General features: G+C 43.2%; 1 protein-coding gene across 2 annotated transcripts; it reads right to left on the reverse strand.

Annotated features, from left to right (window-relative positions):
• Positions 1 to 351: 351 nt before the first annotated feature.
• On the reverse strand, positions 352 to 6922 carry LOC136510057 (cullin-1-like). Of its 2 annotated transcripts, XM_066504631.1 has the most exons (18): positions 6598 to 6921; positions 6367 to 6466; positions 4797 to 4982; positions 4661 to 4708; positions 4147 to 4350; positions 3984 to 4061; positions 3733 to 3822; positions 3555 to 3635; positions 3389 to 3451; positions 3061 to 3096; positions 2905 to 2991; positions 2669 to 2818; positions 2541 to 2596; positions 2123 to 2405; positions 1843 to 1986; positions 1538 to 1756; positions 1278 to 1445; positions 352 to 856 (listed from the first exon to the last, which is right to left on the reverse strand). In XM_066504631.1, the coding sequence occupies exons 1-18, from the start codon at positions 6735 to 6737 to the stop codon at positions 755 to 757; spliced, it is 2235 nt and encodes a 744-aa protein (XP_066360728.1). In that variant the 5' UTR covers positions 6738 to 6921; the 3' UTR covers positions 352 to 754. The 2 variants fall into 2 exon arrangements, with proteins under 2 accessions (XP_066360728.1, XP_066360727.1); XM_066504630.1 differs by having other exon boundaries at positions 2541 to 2818; positions 6598 to 6922.
• Between the last annotated feature and the right edge of the window lie 18725 nt (positions 6923 to 25647).

Here is a 25647-nt window from a genome sequence, read left to right on the forward strand (position 1 = left end):
AAAACCGTTTCTAATGTTAGTTTCTAGAGTGACTAACTCGGCAAGTATAAAACCATCCCATATCCCATAGTTTCTAATGTGACTGCCGTTAGTCAACTAGCTGCCCCGGCTAATAACTAGCAACTAGCTGAACTATCTATCTAATCCGGTTTAATTTTTTGCCCCGGCTAATAACTAGCCCTATCTATCCAAACAGCGCTTTAATAATCCACAAAGGCCAGTGGCCAGCAAGGGCAGTTCCAGAAATCCTGGCGCCGCTCTGCCTTCCACATAAACCAACAGTTGACAACGAAGCCAGAATACGCGCATCTACCTAGAAAACAAAAGCAGGTGCATACAGACCCAAACCGATACTGCAAATTCCCATAGTATCCACCATTTCATATAGCAAAACAACTCCAAGCATCATCTCATCTCAGTTAACTGAAACAGTGATACAGATATATAGATAAAGCATTGGCATAGAAGGCACGGACAAGTACAAGTGCCTCTCATATTCCTCATATCATCATATCTAATGTAGGTCAACACGATTATCCTATTTAACGACCAATTTACAAAATGTGAGCAGCCCGTGCTGTGGCAGGACCCATACGCACGCAAATCACCAAAACGCGCTGCAAATCATGGTAAAGTTGTTGACGCACCACGAGCTTGCAGGAGATTGCCACCCCCGTGACCTTGCAGGAGATTGCCACCCCCGTGGTATCGCACTAGTCTGGGAGCTGTTTTGGACTTTGCCACTAACCACCAATCAGGCAAGGTATTTGTACATATTCGCGTTGTCCTTGTCGCGCTCCAAGTAGTCCCTTGTGATGAGATCCTCGATCCTCTTCTTTATGGCTTTGAAGTCAGGCTGTATCACACAGGCCCAAGTAAGAAAATGAACAGAATACAACACATGTAGCAAAACCAATTTTCTTCGTATATGATTATCCTAGATTACGCAGACGCAGACGAGTTAACAGTTATCTTTGTAGATTGAACCTAACAACCTATCCCTTGGTTTGGGACATGTGACAGTTTAATATTCATATGTAAGAGCAACCATAACATCATATCAAATTCAATCCAAAAGGGTACGTAATTATTTCTGATGCAACAACAGATACCCAACGTACCATGGGCAGAAAATTGTAACTGAATTACTGATACGCTTATTGCAAGAACTAAATAAAAATTGTAACTGACAGCAGAAAATAAGTTCAGTCGTGCGGGTATTGTAACAGGGACTAAGCTACGAAGAACTTCTTAATTAGGAGATATACTGTCAGTACCTTAAACATGCGGCTCAGCTGCTCAACACATTCAGCAACCAGCTGTTGATGACCCATAACTTTGCGGCTCTTCATAATGCGTACAATTGATGCATCAATTGCATACCTCCTGTCTTTGTCAACATCTTCAACAACCTTTTTCTTCTCATCAACAGGAGGGAGTGGAATCTGGAAAGAGTGAACGAAATGAAATGTTAGCATAACAGCAACTAAACTTAAGTCTTACCAAACAGCAAAAGAACAGTGAAAACGGGAAATACCTTAATTCTTCTCATTCTGTCAGTAAATTTTGAATTGAACTCAAAAACATCATTTGGCGAGATTGATTTATTTGCCGGTTCCTTGGTAAGGATCTTGTATTTCGCACAAGAAAGCGAATGGAGCAAGCGCACTACATCATCATCTGACAGGTTTAATTGTGTTACAATCTCAGAATAACTAAGCCTGTCAGATCCATTGAACAGCAGTAGCAATGCAGCCTGTCAAAACAAGACACGTGTTAAAAAAACATGAGACAGGTTAATATAGCACCATTTATTGTGATACAGAAATGATCCAAGATTACCTGATATGTCGTAACAATGAGCTCAATAGGTTTAGTATCAAACTTAGCATTGATGTTGCAGGTTCCCAAGGAATAAATCCATGTCAGCTTCCTGTGCTTTGTTCTTGTTTGATAGAACTCCTTGAAAACCTCTACACATTTCACCTAGATGCAGACATATATAAAGTCATTTCAAAGAACATAAACATGTACCTAACATGCTTTTTTGAAATGAGCTAACATGCTCCATGATACAAGTGCAGTGGTTGGTGCCCTTGAAGTGATCGAACAGTTAACTTACCATCTCAGCAGGAAGGTTTATGTCAAAAGTTTTGTAGCTTGGCCAGAATCCCGTTGTCAAAACAGTAACAGCCAAGTCTATCCCAGGATTCAACTCTGGACGTCCAGCTACAAACTCTTCAAACTTAGTCTGGTGATCTCTAGCGACAGTAAGGTCCGTAACCATGCCCTCCATTTTTGAAGTAAACTGCCCCCCGCACTGTTGCTTGAGCTTTGTCAGAATACTTCTCTCATGCTCGTCATTAGCACTTTTGTCAAAAAGTAATCTTCTTGCAAGTTTCTTCCTGTAAGCCGGTTCACATATTAAAAAACTTAACCAAGTTGCAAAGGGCACTATTTCCTTACACACTTTGACAAAAAAGCATTTTCTTTAAATTACACAAGCATTAATAATACCATGTAGGATAACAAGCACTCACCTATAGAACTCAGCAAATAAGTCTTTATCACTGATGTATGCCAGCAATCTCACCACCTGGAAACCAGTCACAGTCATTAAAGCTCTGGCACATAATTTATCAATAACAGCAAAAGAAAAAAAATGTACCTTTTCAAGAGCATCTTCAATGGCTTCATCACTGAGCTTCTCACTGCAACCTTTCTTCAGAATATTGTCGCAGAAGGTCGCCAACAACTCAGCACTCGAACTGCCAGAGACACCTTTGTTACAGAAGACCTCAAAGGCTTCTTTAAGTGCCTGTGGTAAGAATTATATGAGAATGAGACACCATTTGCAATATTATGGCAACAGCAGAATGAAAATGAGATATTTCAGCTGAAGACCTTATGGAAGAGTGTATGTCCCTGGAAACATTGTGTCACATAAGCTACATATTTGTCATGCAGCTCGATGATTTTCCACACGAAGACCTAAAAAACAAGAATAAATGTAAGCTAACATAACACACAACAAAAGCAGAGTGCGATCAAGATACACACCTGTTCCTGCATGCCAACCATATCCTTCTTCTCTGGCTGTAAAAGCAATGAATTGTAAAAATAATAATTTAGGGAAGATAAATCAGAAAATTAATCAAATCAAATATAGCAAGAAAAATCAAACAGCTAGGTGGCAGAATATCAAGCATACAAAAGTGGTAATGTAAAGAAAAGGACTGGGAAATGGGAACTACTTAGCAACCTGACAATAGAGGTTAGATGAAGGTTGTTACAAACTATTAATGTGGAGGTTTTGCTGTTTATATATATGAATCAAAAAGTGCATAAAGGTAACATAAATAATTTAACAGCTAAAGAAACACTGCACCTTCTTATTACTAGCAGAATCTTCTGCTTGCTTTACCAAGGCTGTGCCTTCATTTGTAACATGCTGCGGACAAATATAACTCAATCAGAACTGAATATCATGGTTCAAAGGAATAAAATGAGTGAGCTAAAAAAGAAAAGAGGCACCCTGCAAGGGAAATTATTACCGTTTTGAACATGTTAGATATAGGCTCCAGACCGCGGGTGATTTTGAAGAAGAGCCTGTACATCCTAGAAAGATCCTCAACCTGCAGTAATAGAGGGATGCAGTAAATATTCAATACTGTTAGGAAGACATTCATTAGATAATAATAATAATAATAATAATAAGGTTTTCAATCCAACCTTATCATCACGAAGCAAAGCAGAACATCCAGAATGCTCCTTCTCCAACAGCGGGGTTGCATACTGAGCAAGCAATTCATTTTGCACTTTCTGTCGAAATTCAAGATTATAACAATGTAAGGGTCATACGGGAAAATATGTCGAGCACTATTCAAGAAAGACATAGCAACATTCTGAATTCAAAACTGAAATATTTGCTGCAATATTGAAGAAATACTGCAAAACTGGAAAAGGAAAGATTTTGCACATACCTCCAACAACTTTTGTTCGCTGCTAATATGCAAATAGTGACCTACTCGCTCCTTCTCCCGCTTCAAACACTCCTCAGCCTTTTGAAAGAAGCATCAGCCATTAAGAAATAGCCACACGTAAATACAGATAGAAAGAGACAGAAACCTTATCAACTCTAGGTACCTTAATCATGTAATCTGGGCATGAGTCCTCAAGAATCCAGCTTTGAGCCTTGACAGAGTAGTACTCTGTAGTATCCTTGAGCAAGAAATCTTCAAAGTCATTCTCATAACACTCCATTTGACCCAACCCAATTTCGACAAAAATATCCAAGACATTCTTCAACAGAGCCCGGTCAATCTGTTCACCCTCACGTTCTTTGTCTATCTGTTAAAAGAAAAAATATCAGTTCTCAAATAGATGAAGCTTAGGGATGTCTGCAATCAGACAATTGGCCACTAATGCGCACAAAAGTTTTAAGATTTCCCACATGGAAGAGAGAATAGCAGTTTATTTGGTCCTTACTATATTTCAATATATTCCAACATGTATAACTTAGAAGAAAAAAATATGGTCAAAAACATATGTTGGAGATCATATTAATGTCCAAACATCAAGCAAATAAAGAATGGAACTAGTATATGTTAACCAACCATTTTATACTACCATTAATTCACAAAGAGATGCAAGGTCTCACCAGAGCAATCACTGCGTCTTTAACTTGTCCTTTAATCTCTTGATAGATCTGTTACCACAGTTTAATTGATTAGGGCATAAGCACTGAAAAAGCATGAGTGAAAAAGAAGCTGGAAATTAAGTAACTGTTGTTTTACCAACTCTCGGAAGCAAGTAAGGCCAACTTCTTTAAGTGGGGTAAGTGACCTCCTTGATATGAAGTACCGGTCAAGGTAATGAAAGAAACGTGAGAGCCAGCGAACCATGACTTTATGGTTTGACCACCTTTGCACTAGCTCCCTCAGCATAAACTCATCATGTTTCTCCCTTAACGAAGGTAGTACCTGCATGAAATTATAATTTAGTGAGAAAGCTCTCAGAAGTGAATGTACAAATACAGTGAAGAGCATAATAACATAGTTAGATTAAAGCGTCATACAAAATCAGGGCATGACTCATGGGTTCAACCTCAGTCATAAAAACACCTACAGCTAAAGGGATGTATACAAGTTTCTTTTACAAATCAAATATGCTCGTCAAACAATAAATTAGCAAGCTACAGAAAAGCTCCTGCAAATTGAAACTAGCATCCATGGGTACTTAATTATGCAAACCATTATTTATCTTCCTGCCATAGATAGCATCGGTTAGTGTCTAATTCCTGTCCATTAAAAGGTGCTGCAAGAATACAAAAAGGTACTCTCTACATGATCTATAAGAAATGAGCTGCAGTGTACAAAGAATGGGCACAGAATTGTTTGTGAAGTAGCTGGGCCAATTGTTCCACCAAATCAAGATGCCTATTACAATTAAACTAAAGAGATTTAACTTATCCTGTAGAAAAAAGAGATGGACGAAAGGGGAAAAGAAAGCTACCACTGCAATATTTGCAGCATAAAGAAAGTTTTGATTACTCCATTTACAAATTACAATCAAACAGATCAGCACAATTCTATATATATTATTATAATGGTTGACCATCTATGACAAACAACTCTCAATTTCCCCCCCCAAAAAAGTCAAAATACAGAATGAATGAAACACTCCTGGTTTGCTGTCTACCCTTGGTGAAATTACAATCAAACAGAAACTACAAGTTCCAACAAAAAGCAAATGGAAACAGCCACAGTGATATCACAAGACATCTAATGAATCTACTGGAGCCAACAGAACACCAGGCCCAAGTGTACAAGTAAATGGGCACAGAATTGTTACAAAGGCACATAAAGTAGCTGGACCAATTGTTTCACCTAATCAAGATGATTACAATCATTTTAAAGAGATTTTATTATCCTGTACAAATTAAGAGATGGACAAAGAAGGGGAAGAGAGCGCTACCACTGCAATATTTGCAGCATAAAAAAGTTTTGGTTAGTTCATTTACAAAGTACAATCAAACAGATCAGGCCAATTCTATATAGTATAAGGGTTCGACCATCTATGACAAACAACTCTCATTTTTTCCCAGAAAAGAATGTCCATCTACAGAGTGAATGAACCTGACTAGTCATCGGCAAGCATTGTATTATTTAGAAAACCAAAAGGAAACGAGAACATCCCCATATACACCAAGGCCGTTCTCGTCCCAACCTATCAACCAACCAAGCGCTAATCCACCAAAGCTAAAAAAAAACATCCAAACTGCCTTATTATACTCAGGGTAGGAAATCTAACCCTGTCGAAGACAGACATTCACATGAGCAAGAGGGATATGAACAGGCGGCTCACCATGGAGGTGATGTACTCCTCGAACGACTCCCGATACTTGTCGTAAAGCTGCTGCGAGTAGTCGTGTGGCGGCTTCTGCGTGCACATGTTGTATATCGTCCTGCGACAAGGGAACCAAAACCCTAGATCAGAACCGGATCGAAGCGGATCGAGTTGGGAAACCCTAGCGGCCGCCGCCGCGAAGGCGACGGCGGCGAGGAGGAGGAGGAGGGAGGGGAGAGGGAGACGTACGTGTAAAGCATCATGTAGTCCTCGGAGCTGAACTGCGGCTCGGGCTTGCCCTCGAGGATGTTCTTCAGCTTGGTGATGCCCTTCTGCATGAACGCCCATCCCTCCTCCAGATCGATTGTCCTACGCTCCTGCCCCGCCATCGCCGCAGGCGGAGGTTGCGGTGCCGACGCGCGGAGAAGCAAACCCTAGCGCCGCCGCTGGGGGTTTGGTGGTGCGCCTGGGGAGGATGGCGAGGGTCCTCGAGAGGCGGAACGGGGGGAGGAGGAGAGAGGCGAGCGCGTGGGCGTAAGGAGAGAGGGCTGGGCTGATCCGTTCTGTTGTATACCGCCGCGGCTGACCGCCTTCCAGGCGGCCGGCGGCCCCCTCCTCGTTGGGGAGATCCCGTGTGATTCAGACTCCGTCCCGTCGTCCGATCGCGAGGTGGACGGCCCAGATGACGAGCCTTGCGCTAGACGCAATGAAATCAAATCAAACTACTACTTCAATCCGGGTTCCTAATAAATAGGGTTAGCTGTTTAGTAATTTATTTATTTATTTATTTTAGCTAGTTCTGGATTTATTTATAAGTTAAACTATGCTGCACTTGACCGTAGCACCAACTAAATATATTAGTAAAATTCATTTTGAATAGTAATTGATCTAATAATAATAATAATAATAACACCCTGTTCTTCGACACTACTTTAGTCGTACTTTTAAGCGAACGAACAATATTTTCCTCTCGCAACAAATCAGCATAAGCAGCAGCATAAGCCAAATTTCAACGAAACGAATAGGGCCTACAGAAAATTCATCTTAATAAAAAATTAGTTAGGCTTAGCATTGTCTTTTATAGGACCAACCTAAAACTAGCTATGTTTTGGAATGATGAAGTACTATATATTATGTTTAAAGTTCCTCTAAAATGTTATCTTATTATCATATTACAAAATATTAGCGGTTTAGTTGCACACAAGCATGAAAAAGATATCAGTAGAACATGCACTAGTAGAGAACAGACCTTTCATCCGAGGCCAAAATGAGCTCTAGTCCTGGCATTTTTTCGCCCGGGACTAGAGAGACCTTTAGTCCCGATTGGTGTCTCCAACCGGGAATAAAGGTCCCTGCCCAACGGCTAATGCGCTCGGCACAGTGGTAGGGGACCTTTAGTCCCGGTTAGAGACACCAACCGGGACTAAAGGTGGACCTTTACTCATGGTTGGAGCCACCAACCGGGACTAAAAGTCCTCCAACCTTTAGTCCCGGTTGGTAACACCAATCGGGACTAAAGGGTGACCTTTTAGTCCGGGTTGGTATTACGAACCGGGACTAAAGGTCTCCCACCCGGGACTAAAGGTCCCTCACGGGTCAATTTAAAAGTAGGAGCGCAGAGGACTATGTCACATGTGGTGTGCAGTTGAGTTGGTAAGGAATCTATGTGTGATGAGAGAGGTCTTGTGTTCGAATCCTACACAGCGCAAGCGAGGTCTCAAGAAATTTGTTTATTTTTTTGTACTGAGGAGGGAGCTTTACTCCTGGTTATTGACCCGGAACTAAAGGGAAGCACTCTTCTTACTCCCGGTTCAGTTCCCAACCGGGAGTAGAGCCGGTCTCTCTACCAGTGATGTAAATAATGCATGGTCGAGCATGGGTGCGCCACATCACCGGAGCCTTCAGGACTAAAGCTTGTGCCGGGTTCGCCGGACATCTTTTGCTGGAGGTTCACGACGGACAGAACCTACTCGTCGGCGTCGGCCTATGGGGCCATGTTCCTCGGGTCCTCGAGACCACTGGGCGCAAAGGAAATATGGAAGACGGCGGCGCCGCCGCGGTGCAATTCTTCTTCTGGCCGGTCATGCACGGCAAGTGCTGGACGGCGGAGCGACGTCATCGGCATGGACTTCAGGATTCGAATGCATGCATCATCTGTGATCAGATACCGGAAACAATGGACCACCTCATCCTTGGCTGTCCCTTCAGCAAGGAAGTTTGGAGCATTCTGCTGGCTAAGCTTCAGCTGCAAGAAGTCCTGATCGTTCAGGAGGAGAGAGTGTTGGAATGATGGCTGAGAACTAGGAAGCTGTTGAACAAGCAATTGCGCAAGGGCTTCGATTCCCTCTTCTTCCTCGTCGGGTGGAGCATTTGGAAAGAACGGAATGCTAGGACTTTCAATGGCACTTCCGCTGCACCAAGTCGTTTGGCGCTGTTAATTCAGGAGGAGGCGAATGAGTGGTGCCTAGCGGGATACAAGCATCTGCTACCCCTGCTGACGCTTATGTGATGTTGTCGTGCTCCCGAGGTCGCAGCGTATTTTCCCTATAATCACAATCGCGTGGTGCCCAGTGGCTGTGTGGCTTCAGTAATCCTTTGATTACTGCTGCGGAACATTTGTATTTTATGTTTTTCTACCCCTGCTTAATGAATGTCGTGCAAAGAGCACGTTCGACTTTTTTTTTTGTAAATAATGCATGCAAATAATAGTTGATCCTCAACGTGTAAGAACTAAGAAAATCCTTTGCGGCGAGCGCTGCTGTTGACGACCAAAATTGACTGAGGCATGAAAGGTACTTTGTGGTGATGTTTCTGGCAATAAAACACTCATCAAAATATATTGGAACCTCGCATTGAAGCCTACGAGGCAAAAAGGACAAGGAAGACTAGCGCCCGGTCAGCAGAACCGGCCAAACCGATTTCTCTGCTCAGCCAACTAGCCAGGCTTGCGCAGCCACTGACAAAAACGGCCCCTGCGTGCGTGCCCTACTGAAGCCAGCCTCCTCTAGCCCGACGAAACCTTTCCCTGTTCGAGTCCTCATCGATTACTTTTCAAATCGCCTTTTGACCTATTTTGGCGTAGAAAACGTGAAGATTACGATTTAGACTTAGGGCATGTACAACCCACAGACGGGAGGTCATCTGTAAGGGCCTCGAATCTGATGTACAGACAGTTAGAAAGACAGATCGTACAACCCACAGACAGGGAGTCATCGGCAAACTGTTTAATGCTTTGCATGTAGCTAAGATCATTCATAAATATCATTTTGTATATCATTGTGTTGCTAAGATCATTCATGAATATCATTTCGTACACGAGGATGCTGTCAGCAAGATGTACATAAGCTAGTTCGCACCGAGACGTACACAAGGATGCTGCTCACTTCAAGCCAAAATTGCAATCAACATACTTTTAACCCGTAATTTTCAGAACTTAAACAACATACTGGCAGCAACATATTCCCATAGTCCATACCTCATCTAAATAAAGCAGATGCATAATTAGAAGTTAACTGAAAGCCAAAGGGAACAACTGTACAGGCCATGGAAAAAGCTTCATCTACGAGAACTTTAGTAGACCAGACACTCTGTTTTTTTTGTTGAAATAATATCAGACACTCTGTTTCAGTGTTTTTGTATACTGACTGTTAGTAATAACTTCTGAATTTCAGCCTTATATGAAACCCATGATGTAGGTTTGTCAAGATTGATAAATCTGCAGGAATGCATCCTGTCACCTGGACAGAATCTGCCTGAGTTGATGGCTCAGATCACAGCAAAATTGAGAAGCCTGCATCCCATCAATTTGGAGATTCTTTCCTGTGAACACAATCACAACCAGCAAATTGAAAAACTGAACATGGTTCCTTGAATCACAACTAGCAAATTGAAAAACTGAACACAGTTCCCTGAATCCGCCAAACAGAATAAGGTTGCGAGCGGTAGTGGGTTTGCTTATGAAGCAGCAGTTCCTCTTCTCCACGACACGAGGCACGACGGACGACATAGGTGCCATCTGCAGCCGGGGGCCTTCCCTGGGAGCGGAGACGGGCCTGATCTGCGGCATGCTGCCCGCGTGGGCGCAAGAAGCTAGGCAGGCAACATGTAGACGCCGAGCAACGTACGGATGCGCTGGGGCCTGACGAGGGCCGCGGCGGCGCAGGGCTCAGCGGCGGCCTACGACGGGAGCGGACACCGGCGCCGGCGTTGAAGGATGGAAGGCCACGACCGCTTGCGCGCACTGGATCCACGCCCTCGGGTTGGGGACGCTAGCTACCCATACAACGCTGCTGGAGACGGCGTCTTGGCCTCGGGCCACGGGACTTCCCCGTCGCCTCACGAGACGACGACGAGCTCGTCTCCTGGCGTCGGCGGGGTGTTTTGCGCAAAATTCACATCGTGGAGACGGGCCCGAGACACAAGCGTTGTAGGTGCCCTTAGCTTTCTATTGAGATAAGACCACCTTCTTTATATATTAGAGGATCATGGCTGATTAAGAAATCCAACATTCAATTGACTTTTTACATCTACTATAACATTTTTTGCCTTTTTTTTCCGTTGTTCGTTGTAACTCTCTGCGAGATCCCACGGCGTTTTAGGTGGCCTTACCGACCTTATGACAACCTCAGGTGTGTATTTCCCCAACGAGTCCTCCTGGAGGTGTTGCCGAGTCCTTGTGGTGAAGGACGGGCTCTAAATCGGTCTAACCGATCTCTACATCGGTTTCGCTAATCTTAGTGTTTGCTTGCTGCATGTGATAGGTCGTAATTTTACTAGTCTTATCTTACCCTAGTATTTAAGCCACAAAGAGTTTCTTGGTTTCGGTCCGTTTTCAATTTTTGGTTTCTTTTCGAATGTCTCAGACGTTGACTAATATGAATCCAGGTGCAATGCCCTCAGGAGATATGTGTGACAGCTTGTGTGGCCTTGAGCCCTATAGCCCTATTTGAATAACAGATTTGCTCGTTTACTGCAAAGACCTAAGGCGCGTGTGTATTGCTAGCTTGCTGCAAAAATTACAAATAAGTTGCAATGAAATTAGACAATTTTATATTTTACTTAAACGAAGGAATAATATATTATAAAATAATATTAGTGGATGGCAATGAAATTAGACTATTTATAATTTACTTAAATGAAGGAATAATATGCTCACGATACTTGTGAAAAAATTGGCATGTTTGGGTCATGACATTAAGCGTGATGTTCGCAACGTTCTGTTTCTAGCCAATTATGAATATTACATGAGTTTTCATGAAACATGAATAATTAGAATATGATTCAAGTTTAATCCAACCACATAACTCCCCAATGCGTTAAAAATCACCTCTCTACTTTTATACGTGCGCCTTACAAAGGGAACGTAAAATATGACCATGGTAAGAACCATTAGGCCTCTGTAGCTGTGTAGCAATGCCTCATAATTGACTTTGCGGAAGCGGAAAAACTTTATGCCCAAACTTATTGATGGCGATAGAGTGACCACATCTCAAGAGGACAAGCAGGAGGTCATGCATAATTTTTATGAAAATCTGATCGATCCTTCTCTTTGAACCTGCAATCTTTTCATAGGGCTGCTTCGGAGCTATCCATGTTGGATAGCCCGATCATTGAAGAGGAGGTCTGGCCATTAAGGCATTGCCGACTGATAGGGCTCCAAGACCAGATGGGTATACGGGCAAGTTTTACAAAGAATGTTGGTCGGTGATCAAATCAGATTTTATGGCTGCTATTATCACTTTGCAGCAAGGAAATGCTAGGGGATTGGGGCTTCTTAATGTAGCTTACATCACACTCATCCCTAAACAGGATGATGCAATGCGGGCCAAAGATTTTCGCCCCATCAGTCTTGTTCATAGCTTCGCGAAACTAGTAACCAAGATCCTTGCTAACAGATTGGCACCTCATCTCAATTCTTTGGTTGCTACAAATCAGAGTGCTTTTATTAGAGGGCGAAGTATTCATGATAATTTCATCCTTGTCGAACAAACTGTAAAGGTTCTTCATCGCCAAAAGGTACCAAGTCTATTTCTGAAAATTGGATATCTCTAAAGCCTTTGATTCGGTAACTTGGTCGTTCCTCCTGGAAGTACTCTCACTTGGGCTTTGGCATATCATGGTGCAATCTGATTTCAAATTTGCTATCTACCTCTTCCACTCGGGTATTGATAAATGGGGAACCTAGAAATGTTATTCAGCATCAGCGTGGACTCCGGCAAGGCGATCCTTTATCCCCCATGTTATTTATTCTGGTTATGGATGTGCTTAATAGTCTCTTTGTCAAAGCTGGAGAGGAAGGGCTCCTGCAACCCCTCTCCCAAAGAATTTCTGGACAGCGTCTCTCTCTGTATGCTGATGATGTTGCTCTCTTTATAAGGCCGATTCAGGATGAACTAGAGGTCACAAAGGAAATTCTCAATGCCTTTGATATGGCCTCGGGATTGCGGACCAATTTGCACAAGAGCAGCATTATTCCCATCCGTTGTGATGATGTTTCCCTGGAGCCAGTAAGAGATACCCTCCCTTGCACTATTGCCGAATTTCCTTGCACTTATCTAGGGTTGCCTCTGTCCAACAAGAAACTGAGAAAAGCTGACCTTATGCCTTGGATTGAGAAGGTGGCTAATAAGTTGCCATGATGGAAAGCTGTCCTAATGAATAGGGCAGGGCATATCACTATGGTCTATGTCGATGTTTTACCACCGATAGCCTGCCACGGGGGTATCCGGGACAGTTGTTCGGGCTTCGGCGAATAGCAGAATTCGGCGGTTACGCAAAGAGACTCACGATTTATACTGGTTCAGGCCCTCGACTTGGTCGAGTAATAACCTTACGTCCAGTTTTGGCGTTAGCCTGTTTGCGTTGTATTGCTTTGAGTATCGGGTATGCCTTCTTTTTTACAATGGGTACCCTCACCAGCCCTTTATAGTCCAGGCGCTGAGAGGCGTTGTTTGTGTCCTATTCGGATACAAGGTCAGAGTCATAAGCTACGCTTTGGGCGCCTTTCCTTGTATATTTTAAGTTGGAGTTTTGTTTTGCACGTTGCTTTGCTCCGCGTTCTTCTTGGCGATTGGGCTGTAGGCCTTGTTACCAAGGCCTACCTCCCTGCAGTATGGTCTATGGGGGGGCCGTAGGGTTCCCCATCGACAAGCCCCTGAGCATTTCATGATTGAGCTTCAAGGGTCGAGTTGTTGTAGTCTTGATCCGGGTCCTTCTTGAAGTGAAATCTTGAGATGGTCTTCTTTGATTCTTCTTTTGGCTGATGTGCACTTCTGCTTGATGTCCTCCAGGTTCTTTTTCCTTTGAGTGCAGCGAGTGCAATTTTGCAAAAATTACACTCATTGAGTGTAGCCCCCGAGCCTTCTGTTTTTTTGTACAAAAAGCTAGAGGGTCAAAAAATTTAAAAATATGTTTTTCTGTGGTAGGTACTTGCAGCCCCCGAGCCTTCTCTGGGTTCTTTTCTATTGAAAAGAAGCCGGAAGAAGGGTCTTGATCTGTACTCCTTTGATCTTTGTCTTTTGATGGTCACGGATAGGTCTTGTATAGCTATGAGTGAGCGTCTTCTTTTACTTTTTATCAGAAATCTTGCTTTTGGGTACTATTCACCTTTGTAGCTTTGCTCTTTTGTTCTTTTCCTCTCTCTTTCTTATGATCTTTAGCCTTGTTTACCTCTGGTTTGCTATAAATACCTTCTTTGTTGGTTGTGGTTCTGCCTTGAGTAGGAAAATTCTTCTTCAATTCTTTCTTCATTCGTAGATATGCTGGTGTGTAAGGTTGAGCAGCCCCCCGGGCTTATACTTGGTTGGTGATGATCATGCTGCTCTATCTGTTCTTCTGCGTCCGAGCTGCCGCTGCTGCCGCCACTAGGTTCCTTGTTGCAATATTTAAGAATCTTGTCTCTATCTTATGTCTGAGTTTATCTGGTCCTGTTTGGCCGTCTGTAACCTTTGTATTTGTCTTCGATCAATGAGATTTATAATTTTTCTCCGTCCGAGTTCTTTTTCAACTGTAATCCTTTGACACTGTAATTTTGTATGTGATCCTTCACACGTCTCCGAGTTGTTTGTTCGGCTGCTTATTGCTGCTGTCATTCTGGTTGTTGGAGAATTTAATGTGTGTCTTTACGGGTTGTGTTGTTGCTTGTGGAATATTCTCTTGGATATGCTTGTCCTTGAGTGCCGTTCTTTCACGCCAGAGTCCTCTTTCATTGAATTTTGTCTTTTCATTGTGTCCTTTGTTAGATTTCTTCTGTTGGTGCTCCTAGTCAATGTGCACCATTTCTTTTGCCTATAAATGCCCTTTCGGAGTGCTGTTTTGATTCATCGAGCCTTTTGTTGCCTGTTCTGAAGTCTATGTAGTTATGAATATGATAGTGTGTGAAGTAGAGCAGCCCCCGGGCGTATTTTGTAGTTCTTGTATATTTTGTTGTAGCTGGAGGAAGTCTTGTGATATGGGCTTCGTTCCTTCATCTGGCAGTTCTGGGTTGATCCTCGCCGTCTGTCTTGAGACTGTCCGGTGCAGATCAGCCACTGAAAAGTGTTGCATTCAACTAACTTGTGTCTGGCCCCTAGGTGTATGTGACACGGCATATTTTCTATGTTTTCCGGTGCTCTTCCTCGGTAGTTGTTGCTCTGATAGTTGCTATTACTATTGTAACCGCTGTTGTTACGGTTGTTGCTATTGTTGTAGTTGCCATTGTGATTGCTACCATTGCTATCATTGTCGTTGCCATTGTATCTTCTTTTGTTGTCTGTGGTTGCCACCATATTGTCCTGCCTTGGTCTTTTGTCTTGCTGTCTGTAATCGGGTCTTCTATTCTCTGGGTTGTCCCTAGCAAATCTGTGGCGAGTTCTTTCTTCTGACAAAATTAGCTTCTCAACAACCCTCTTGAAGTCTTCATTTGTTCTTGGGTTCTCATTGAAATAGTCCTTGTATTGCCAGTTTGCCCAGATTCCTTCTGCAAAGGCCTCTATCACCTCCCTATCAATAATGTTGTGGACTTGAGCCCTGAATTCTCCAAATCTTCTATAGTATTCCCTTAGACTTTCTCCTCTCCTTTGCTTTACTCCTTTCAATTCGGCTACAGTTATTGGATGGGTAATAATGCCTGCGAAGTTGTTGCAGAAAGCTTCTTGCAAGTCTTCCCAATACCTGATTGATCTTAGCCTCAATTTGTCAAACCATTGTAGCGGCATTACTTCGAGGGCCATTGAGAAAAATAGAGCCTTGATGTCGTCGTCTCCTCCAGCTAATTCAATAGATTGGGAGTAAACCCTTAGCCATTGTCTTGGTTCGACTTTGCCATCATACTTGGAATGATTTGCTGGTTTAAACTTGTGTGGTAGCTTTAAAGTTTGTAGTCTTCCTGCGAAATAAGGGAATCTGTCGTATGGTTCCATTCTTCCGTAATCTGGCGATCTTGCCCTTCTGTAATAAGACATGTCTTCTTTTAACTCAGACTCTCCGTAGTTATCTTCTTTGTCAAATCTTTTTGATATTTCTTGGTAGCGTTGGCTCAATTCTGGTTTGTCTCTTTCTTGTTGCTTTGAGTAGTGTTCTTTCCTTCCATTGATATCAGCACTTTCTACTGGTCCTATCCTTTGAAAATTTGATTTTTTGGGTGGCTGCTCCCTTTGTGGCTCCTGTGGAACTTCTTCGCCGGGTTGTTTTTCTGATCCCCCGACTTCTTTCTTCTGGTCTTCCTTTGCTTTTCTGTTATTCGTGAGGGTGTACAACTCCTTTGTTAATTCTTCAATTCTTTCCCTTTTTGTATTTTTTGTGGCTTCTTTTTCCGCCTTCTTTCTGTTGTATTCCATTAGCTCCGCTTTGTATTTTTTCTAGACTTGCTTCCTTTGTTTAGCCCGGTTCCTCCTTACAGCTTTCCATTTGTTCTTCTTTAGCCTTTCTAGTCTTTGCTCATCATTTTCGTTGCTATCGCTTTTCTTATCTAGCGAGATGTTACCTTCTGATTCGTCTGAAGATTTTATATCTGGTATCTGTGGTGGTTCCAAAGGTTGTTCTAACTGCTCCGCCATGTATACAGTATACCTCTTCCGAGCTCTTCTTGTACGGTATTCCATCCTTTGTTTGGTTGAGCTGTCTATAGCTTCTGAACTGAATCCAAGTTCTTTTCCCTCTTGATAAGGTAGTTCTTCAATGCGCATGCCGGTCTAGACTTTGCTTGAGGTGAAAGAACCTGGCCAATGCACCACACAATCTTGTGGGGTCACTATCATGATCATCCCTTCTTATGCTCCCTCCAGGAGTATTCTTCTTGTTGAGTTCATCTTGTTTTGGGTAAAGTGTTGATAGACTGATGCCGCGTTGCGCAATCCGTAAGTTCCCGAGTTCTTCTTTGAGTTGTACGGGTCGTATCCCTTCACGATCATTGTTGTGTCTCCGGGTCCAATTAGGCTTGGCTCTTGTGCCGTGAAGATTGTCTTGGAATCGGGTTGTATCTCTTTTTTAGAGTCAGTTTCGTATCCGCTTTCTTCCTTATTCCGAGTTATATCTGAAGTTGAGAGTTTTGTCATCTTCTTGGCGAGTTCGTATTGAACTTCATCATCAAATTCTTTTTCTTCTCGGAGATGGGCACAAAGCTTGTCGTCGCCGTCAGCCTTGCAGATCCAGGATCCGAAGACAAAGGTTGTTCCCGCTGAAAAGGTCATCTTGAGGTTGAGGTCTGCAGAACTCTCGAGAAAAAATTCGTCGAAAGCCCCTACCTGGCACGCCAGCTGTCGATGTTTTACCACCGATAGCCTGCCACGGGGGTACCCGGTGTAAGGAAAATGGACCCTAGGCCCATTTACTTTGGATTTTGGTGTTTGATGACCAACACAACCAAATTGGACTAATGAATTAGCAAGTGTTTGTTTTGTAGTCCAACAGGGTGCAAGACGTGACTTGGACGAAGGCGACGTGATGATCCGATGATCAACACCTCAAGCAAGACCTTAGGAGCACAAGAGAAGACCCAAGAGATCAAGCAAAGTCCAAGCATAAAGATTGGAACCAAGCCGTACGCAAGATCACGAAGAAACGAGCTCGCAGAGGCGACCGGACGCTGGCAGCAACCGACCGAACGCAGGGCATCAGCGTCCGATCGAGTATAGAGAGGTTCTAGGCACGCGAAACTACGACCGGACGCGTCCGGTGGTAGGCGACCGGACGCTGGCAGCGTCCGATCGGTGGTTCACGGCTGCAACGGTCAGGATGACCGGACGCGTCCGGTCAGGACGGTTTTAGCGTCCGATCAGTAGCAGAATTGCGGGAGTTCAACCTCAATGGCTACTTTCTCAGTGGGGCTTATAAATACAACCCCCAACCGGCCATTTGAGATGCGTGGAGCTGAGGAAACATACCAAGGGTGTTGATACACCATTTTAGTGATCTCCACATGCATAGTGCTTAGTGTTTTATTAGGTGATTAGCATAAGTGCTTTGCGAAGTGCTTAGGTTGATTAGACCACCGCTTATGTGCTTGCTCTAGGTGTTTGCCTAGTGTTTAGTGAGGTTTGCATACCTCTTGCCACCCCGTGCTTGCGAGCACAAGTGTTGTACATCGGAGGGGCTTAAAGTCTTGCGAGATCACACCAACCGCATTTGTGGTGTGGCCGCCACCGTGTACCGGAGGGAACAAGGCCCGCGGCGTTTTGGTCAGAAGCTTGATAGTGAAGATGGCGGGGAGCATCCGGAAGAGGCTTGCTGAGTGGCACATCGGAGACCCACTTGCGCGTGGGGAAGGCCCGAGGCTATCCACGGAGTTACCCGACCAGGAGCTTGGCCCTTGCGAGGGATTCCTTGCGAGGGGCTCCAACGAGGACTAGGGGGAAGCTTGTGCGCTTCTCGATACCTCGGTAAAAATACTGAAGTCATCGATGGGAGTTTGCATATCTCTACCTTGCTCTTTAGCTTCCGCATTTACATTGATTACTTTACTACATTTGCGGTAGAGATAGCAACACACTAGCAAAACCGTAGTTGCACATTTAGATAGTTTATCTTTTGCATATGTTTTGCTAAGGTTAGAAAAAGAGGCCATAGTTTAGAGTTAGAACTTTTAAGTTGCCTAATTCACCCCCTCCCTCTTAGGTGTCACGGTCCCTTCAATTGGTATCGGAGCCGGTTGGCTCATATTTGGACCTTTGGCTTAACCGCCGTTGAGCCGACGCCATTATAGAGTGGTTGGGGTGGATACCGCTAGGCCTTCATAATTTGATGGCACTAACTTCCCATACTATAAAGCTAGAATGGCTTGCCACCTTGAGGCGGTTGATTTAGGTGTATGGAGAGTCACTCGTGACGGGATGAAACCCATCAAGAATCCCGAAAAACCCACAAAAAGTGACAAAAAAGAAATGCATTTCAATGCTAGAGCTAAGAATTGCTTGTTTGAATCTTTTAGTATGGATGTGTTTAACCAAGTGTTCACCTTAAATACGGCACATGAAATTTGGTTAAAACTCCAAGAGCTCCATGACGGCACAAGTAATGTCCGTGAGCAAAAACATTGTCTAGCCAAGCAAAATTATGATTCCTTTGCTATGAATGATGATGAGCTTGTTCGTGATATGTATTCTCGATTGAATCTAATCATCAATGAGCTCCATTCAATAGGATTATTAAAGCTAGATGATGTGGACATAGTGAGGAAGATCATCTCCGTTCTACCACAAAAGAAATATGCAAGCATCATCACCATCCTTCACAACATGGAGAACTTGAGCACCATGACCCCGGGCATTGTCATTGGAAAGCTAGTGGCATTTGAAATGTCACGTAAGATGGGTCAAGGAGAAGCATCTTCATCAAGCAAAGGCAAAGCTCTCGCTTGTAGCGAGAAGAAGAAGATGAAGGGCAAGAAAGTTGAGTCAAGCTCAAGCTCAAGCTCCTCAAGTGAAGAAGAAGATGAGGATGATGATGATGATGAAGATTCAAGTGATGATGATCAATCTTCCTCCTCCATCTCCGACCTTGATGAAGAATAAATCAAATTAATCAACAAGGTGGAGAAGATGATCCAAAGGCTCAATGTCAAGGGTGTGCCCATCCAAATTCAAGACCTCGTTTTCACTAATCAAAGAAACGAGCAAAGAAAGAGGGGATGCTATGGATACGACGAGTTGGGGCACTTTGTGGAAGTTTGTCCAAACAGGCCCACACCTAAGACAAAGAAGAAGGCGTGCAAGAACAAAGCCCTCACAACAATAAGGTCATGGGATGATTCTTCAAGTGAAGAAGAAAACCATCACAAGAGGCGAGGTCACAAGCACTCATCATCAAGCTCTTCTCGTGTGTGCCTTATGGCATGAGGTAACGAAAGCTCATCCTCTAGTGAGAGTGATAGTGATGATGATTTGCCTTCTTACAATACAATTGTGCAACAAAATCTTAAATATGCTAAAGTTTGCACTAGTCAACAAAAGAAGCTCAAAAATTTAAAAGAAGAGCTAGGTGGTTCACAAGAAGCATACAAGAATTTGCTTGAACAATATGAAAACTTTGCAAATCTCAATGTTGAACTATCTACTAAAATTGAGCAACTTGAGGCTAGTGCAACAACAAGTGCATGCACAATTAATGATAAGCAACTTGAAAAGAAAAATGAAAAATTAAAAGAAAAGTTAGCTAGCTCACAAAATGATTATCAAAGTTTGCTTGCTAAAATGGAAATCATGTGCAAATATTGTGATGAGCTAACAAATAAAGTTGCTAATCTTGAGGCCATCAAAAATACCCCCACCAAGGCATCTAAAAGAAATGACATAATTAAAAAGGATGCATCTACCTTTTGCAAGGATTTATGTTTAGACTCACATTTGTGCAACCAAGCTTGTGTTGAGAAAGTGATTGTAGATACATGCACACAAGAGGTTGCAAAAGAGAATGAGCAACTCAAGCAAGAAGTAGCTCGCCTCACCAAGGACTTGACTCAAGTGAAAGGCAAGGCGAAGCAAACCCAACTTCATCAAGAAGGCCACAAGTCCTATGAGTGCAAGGTGAAGAATGGGGAAGGAGCAAAGAAGAAGGAGAAAAAGCAAACAAGCAAGCTCTCCAACACCTACACCAACAAGGTGGACAAGAAGGCCTCCACACCTTATCTCTTGAAGAAGAAGAAAAATGACAAGGTGGTGGCCATCAAGGTGAACAAGCAAGCAAACAATGGGGTCAAATGCTTTTGGGTGCCAAAAGAAATCATTTCCAACATGAAGAGCACCAAGAAGGTTTGAATCCTAAAAGGGAAATGAGAAATTCGTCAGACCTCGGGGAATTTGGAGACTTGGCAAAGTTTGGGTGCATTACATGGGGTGCATCACGATGGAAAAAGTCATTGCCAAGTAGGTTAGTGAATACTATGGATCCAAATTCCCCTTCCCATGTTAGGTAACTAGATGTCATTACTTTCAATTAGCATTTATTTCAATTGGTATTATCTTTCAATTGGTATACTCTTAAAGCATCTAGTTATCTTTTATGCCTAATGTTTGCATCTACATGCTTAAATATTTTATCATGCATTCAATAGGTATATCATATGGCAGGTTTGCTCGGTTTCATTATCAACCCTTGGAGCAAACCTACATGGTTTAAAATTATTTAGGAGCACAACACATAGCTTGTTTTACAATTAATTATCTAATATGTGCCAAAGTCCAAATTGTAGATAATCTCTCCCAAATATCATCTTTCAAGTGGTATTTTGATACTTAAATCAATGTGCACAAATTTTACAAGTATTTAACACTTGTGTGCACAAATTTAGAGGGAGCTTAATCTACAACTTGGATGCTTTGAGACTAACATTTTTTCAAATGGTATCAATTTTTCAAACCTATGCGTAGTAGTCTCATTGTAAGGAAATTGGAGTCCCCGGAGTTAAGCATCTTTCTTCAATTGGCATCATCATGTTGATTTCATTTCATATTTATATGCTTTCTCCATGCATTATATAGATTAAACTCTCTTGTAAAATAAATTGCTAAAAATACATATGCTTTGCTTTCTACCATATGTAGGCATATATTTAGGGGGAGCTTAGTCTATATAATGTGAGAGTCAAATCTTATGATCCATTCACTCTATACACAAAGGATCATAAAATTTGACCCTCCCTTGTGCTACTAATGTCTTCCTTTTCGGTGTTTGATGCCAAAGGGGGAGAATTTGAAGGACCAAAGACAAGCATTTAGATACAAGAAGTAATGTTCCGAGAAAGGGAGAAAAGTAAATTATGGGTTAGTCTAAGTAATGGGAGATTTTTTGAAAGCTAGGCTTTAATCCATAATATTATATGGGGATATTTGCAAGGGCAAGACAAGCTTTTAAGTAAAGTTTCAATTGATATCTGTCAATTAGTATCATATAACCTTGCCCTGGGCATTGCATCCTAGCAAGTAGGTAGTTTTTAACTTCCAAACTCTTATTATTTGCTTGCTTTGGTCGTGTTCGCATCAATCACCAAAAAGGGGGAGATTGTAAGGAAAATGGACCCTAGGCCCATTTACTTTGGATTTTGGTGTTTGATGACCAACACAACCAAATTGGACTAATGAATTAGCAAGTGTTTGTTTTGTAGTCCAACAGGGTGCAAGACATGACTTGGACGAAGGCGACGTGATGATCCGATGATCAACACCTCAAGCAAGACCTTAGGAGCACAAGAGAAGACCCAAGAGATCAAGCAAAGTATAAGCATAAAGATTGGAACCAAGCCATACGCAAGATCACGAAGAAACGAGCTCGCAGAGGCGACCGGACGCTGGACCGGACGCTGGCGGCAACCGACCGGACGTAGGGCATCAGCATCCGATCGAGTACAGAGAGGTTCCAGGCGCGCGAAACTACGACCGGACGCGTCCGGTGGCAGGCGACCGGACGCTGGCAGCGTCCGATCGGTGGTTCGCGGCTGCAACAGTCGGGATGACCGGACGCGTCCGGTCAGGACGGTTTCAGCGTCCGGTCAGTAGCAGAATTGCGGGAGTTCGACCCCAACGGCTACTTTCTCAGTGGGGCTTATAAATACAACCCCCAACCGGCCATTTGAGATACGTGGAGCTGAGGAAACATACCAAGGGTGTTGATACACCATTTTAGTGATCTCCACATGCATAGTGCTTAGTGTTTTATTAGGTGATTAGCATAAGTGCTTTGCGAAGTGCTTAGGTTGATTAGACCACCGCTTATGCACTTGCTCTAGGTGTTTGCCTAGTGTTTAGTGAGGTTTGCATACCTCTTGCCACCTTGTGCTTGCGAGCACAAGTGTTGTACATCGGAGGGGCTTGAAGTCCTACGAGATCATACCAACCGCGTTTGTGGTGTGGCCGCCACTGTGTACCGGAGGGAACAAGGCCCGCGGCGTTTCGGCCGGAAGCTTGATAGTGAAGACGGCGGGGAGCATCCGGAAGAGGCTTACCGAGAGGCACATCGGAGACCCACTTGCGTGTGGGGAAGGCCCGAGGCTATCCATGGAGTTACCCGACCAGGAGCTTGGCCCTTGCGAGGGATTCCTTGCGAGGGGCTCCAACGAGGACTAGGGGGAAGCTTCCGTGCTTCTCGATACCTCGGTAAAAATACCGGAGTCATCGACAGGAGTTTGCATATCTCTACCTTGCTCTTTAGCTTCCGCATTTACATTGATTACTTTACTACATTTGCGGTAGAGATAGCAACACACTAGCAAAACCGTAGTTGCACATTTAGATAGTTTATCTTTTGCATAGGTTTTGCTAAGGTTAGAAAAAGAGGCCATAGTTTAGAGTTAGAACTTTTAAGTTGCCTAATTCACCCCCTCTTAGGTGTCACGGTCCCTTCACCCGGGACAGTTGTTCAGGCTTCGGCGAATAGCGGAATTCGGCGGTTACGCAAAGAGACTCATGATTTATACTGGTTCAGGCCCTCGACTTGGTCGAGTAATAACCTTACGTCCAGTTTTGGCGTTAGCCTGTTTGCGTTGTATTGCTTTGAGTATCGAGTATGCCTTCTTTTTTACAATGGGTACCCTCACCAGCCCTTTATAGTCCAGGCATTGAGAGGCGTTGTTTGTGTCCTATTCGGATACAAGGTCAGAGTCCTAAGCTACGCTTCGGGCGCCTTTCCTTGTATAGTTTGAGTTGGAGTTTCGGTTTTGCACATTGCTTTGCTCCACGTTCTTCTTAGCGATTGGGCTGTAGGCCTTGTTACCAAGGCCTACCTCCCTGCAGTATGGTCTATGGGGGGCCCGTAGGGTTCCCCATCAACAGTCTGGTTTGTTCTCTCAGCGATACCTATTTATCTTCTGATCACCATCAACGTTCCAAAATGGTTTGTAATTGCGATTGATAAAATCCGAAGAGGCTTTCTTTGGAAGGGGAAGGAACAAACTAATGGTGGTTGTTGTTTAGTTGCATGGGAAAAGGTCAGCCGACCACTAGATTTGGGTGGTTTAGGAATTATTAGTCTTGAGGTCATGGCTTGGGCATTGCAAGCTAGATGGCAGTGGCATAAGAAAATCCGAACTGATCAACCTTGGATTGATCTGGAACTCCCCTCGCATCCTAACTCACTAGCCTTATTTTCTATTGCTGTCAGCACATAGGAAATGGAAATAATACGCTTTTTTGGACAGACATGTGGTTGCATGGTTGTTCAGTGGAGAATCTTGCACCTGAGGTTTTTACAAGTGTGTCTCCAAGGGTACGTAAAAGACAAACCGTGGCTGAGGCTTTGGACAATAATAAATGGGTTTCTGTAATACATAGGAGTCTGTCTTGGATTGGAATCAGGGAGTTTCTGCAACTATGGGACTGTGTCCAGGGCCTTCAGTTAAATGATTTTGAAGATCGACACATTTGGAAATTGGAACCTGGGGGCTGCTATTCCTCTAAATCTGCTTATCGGGCTTATTTCCAGGGATCAGTAACATTTGAGCCTTGGAGAAGACTCTGGAAAACTTGGGCTCCAAATAAGTGTAAGGTTTTTCTTTGGTTGGCAATTCGTAATAGGTGCTGGACGGCAGATAGACTTGAAAAGAGAGGGCTGCCTCATCCTGAGCAATGCCCCCTATGTGATCAGGAGGATGAGACAGTACAACACTTGCTAGTATCTTGTGTGGTGGCAAGACAGGTTTGGTTCAAGCTTTTAGCACCCCTGGACCTGGATGATTGCATTCCAAGGCAGCGGGAGCGCAGCTTCGCCGAATGGTGGCGCAAGGTTTTGAAAAAAGTGAAAAAAGAATACAAGAAGGGGGTAAATTCCCTAATAATTTTGGGTGCTTGGATGATATGGAAGCATAGAAATGCCTGTGTGTTTGAGGGGATGGCTCCCTCGGTCGATTCTATTATGATAGATCTCAAAGACGAACACAACCTTTGGTATCTGGCTGGCGCTAAGAAGCTGCAAGGTCTAGACCTAACTGGTGTAATTTAAACAGCTAGGTCAAGTTTTGGTCATGTACTTTTCTGTTTCATAAGCTAGTTTTTGTTCTGCTGAACTATCTCTCATATTTGGTCCCCGTATGAGAGAAGGGAGTTGTATGGGGATATTTTTCTCTCTCTAATGCAATGAAGCGTAGCTCTCCTATGTTTTCTAAAAAAAATTGTTCTATGTTAAGAATCATTACCATCATTTTGTGATATAGAAGCACCACACAAAAACACGAAATCATATTACAAAATAAAAGTTATTTAACTGGGATTATTTGAACAAAAAAGAATATAACAAAGTCCACTACAACAGATAAGGTATATTTTCCTTTCCCCCAATTCAAGGCAGCAGATGTTTTTCTTTGTCATGATCAATGACAATGCAATTTATATTGCATTGAAAACAGAAGGGATCAAACAGTAGCATCACATGGAGAACACGAAAATTCGGTTAAGAAATCACACCTCCATGCGCTAGATAGATAGATGACAAGTATGACAACGTCACACACAGAACATGCACTAAGGTCGAAGAAATCAAGTATTCACCTTCGACTTGCACTATCATAGTATCATCCCATCTCCTAATCTAATTATGATCTGTTGGCTTATTCTTTGAACTTGTTATTTTAGTTATTAATCAGCATGTAGCTGATTTATGTGACTAAATTGAATTAATAAGCACTGAACCATGTATGTTAGATAGAGAGTACAGAGTAGAGACTGCCATACTTGGTAAAATATTAGCAGATGTCCTCCCTGCATGCAGCATGCGTGCATATCCTCAGTCCCTTAACAGAAAGAGAAGGAAGAAAACTGAATGCGTGCGCGCATCATCAGTGCATGTCCTCCCTGCATGCAAGGTGATTGTGCATTTCCTTTCCGGTAAATAAGCACAAGG

Source organism: Miscanthus floridulus, chromosome 16 (genome assembly GCF_019320115.1).
Source record: "Miscanthus floridulus cultivar M001 chromosome 16, ASM1932011v1, whole genome shotgun sequence".
Lineage (NCBI taxonomy): Eukaryota > Viridiplantae > Streptophyta > Magnoliopsida > Poales > Poaceae > Miscanthus > Miscanthus floridulus.

Coding starts and splice junctions, on each gene's coding strand:
- LOC136510057 (XM_066504630.1), bottom strand. CDS start 6,737: ATGGCGGGGCAGGAGCGTAGGACAATCGATCTGGAGGAGGGATGGGCG. Junction 6,467..6,597: donor GACTACATGATGCTTTACAC/GTACGTCTCCCT, acceptor CCCTTGTCGCAG/GACGATATACAACATGTGCA. Junction 4,351..4,660: donor AAGACGCAGTGATTGCTCTG/GTGAGACCTTGC, acceptor TTCTTTTAACAG/ATAGACAAAGAACGTGAGGG.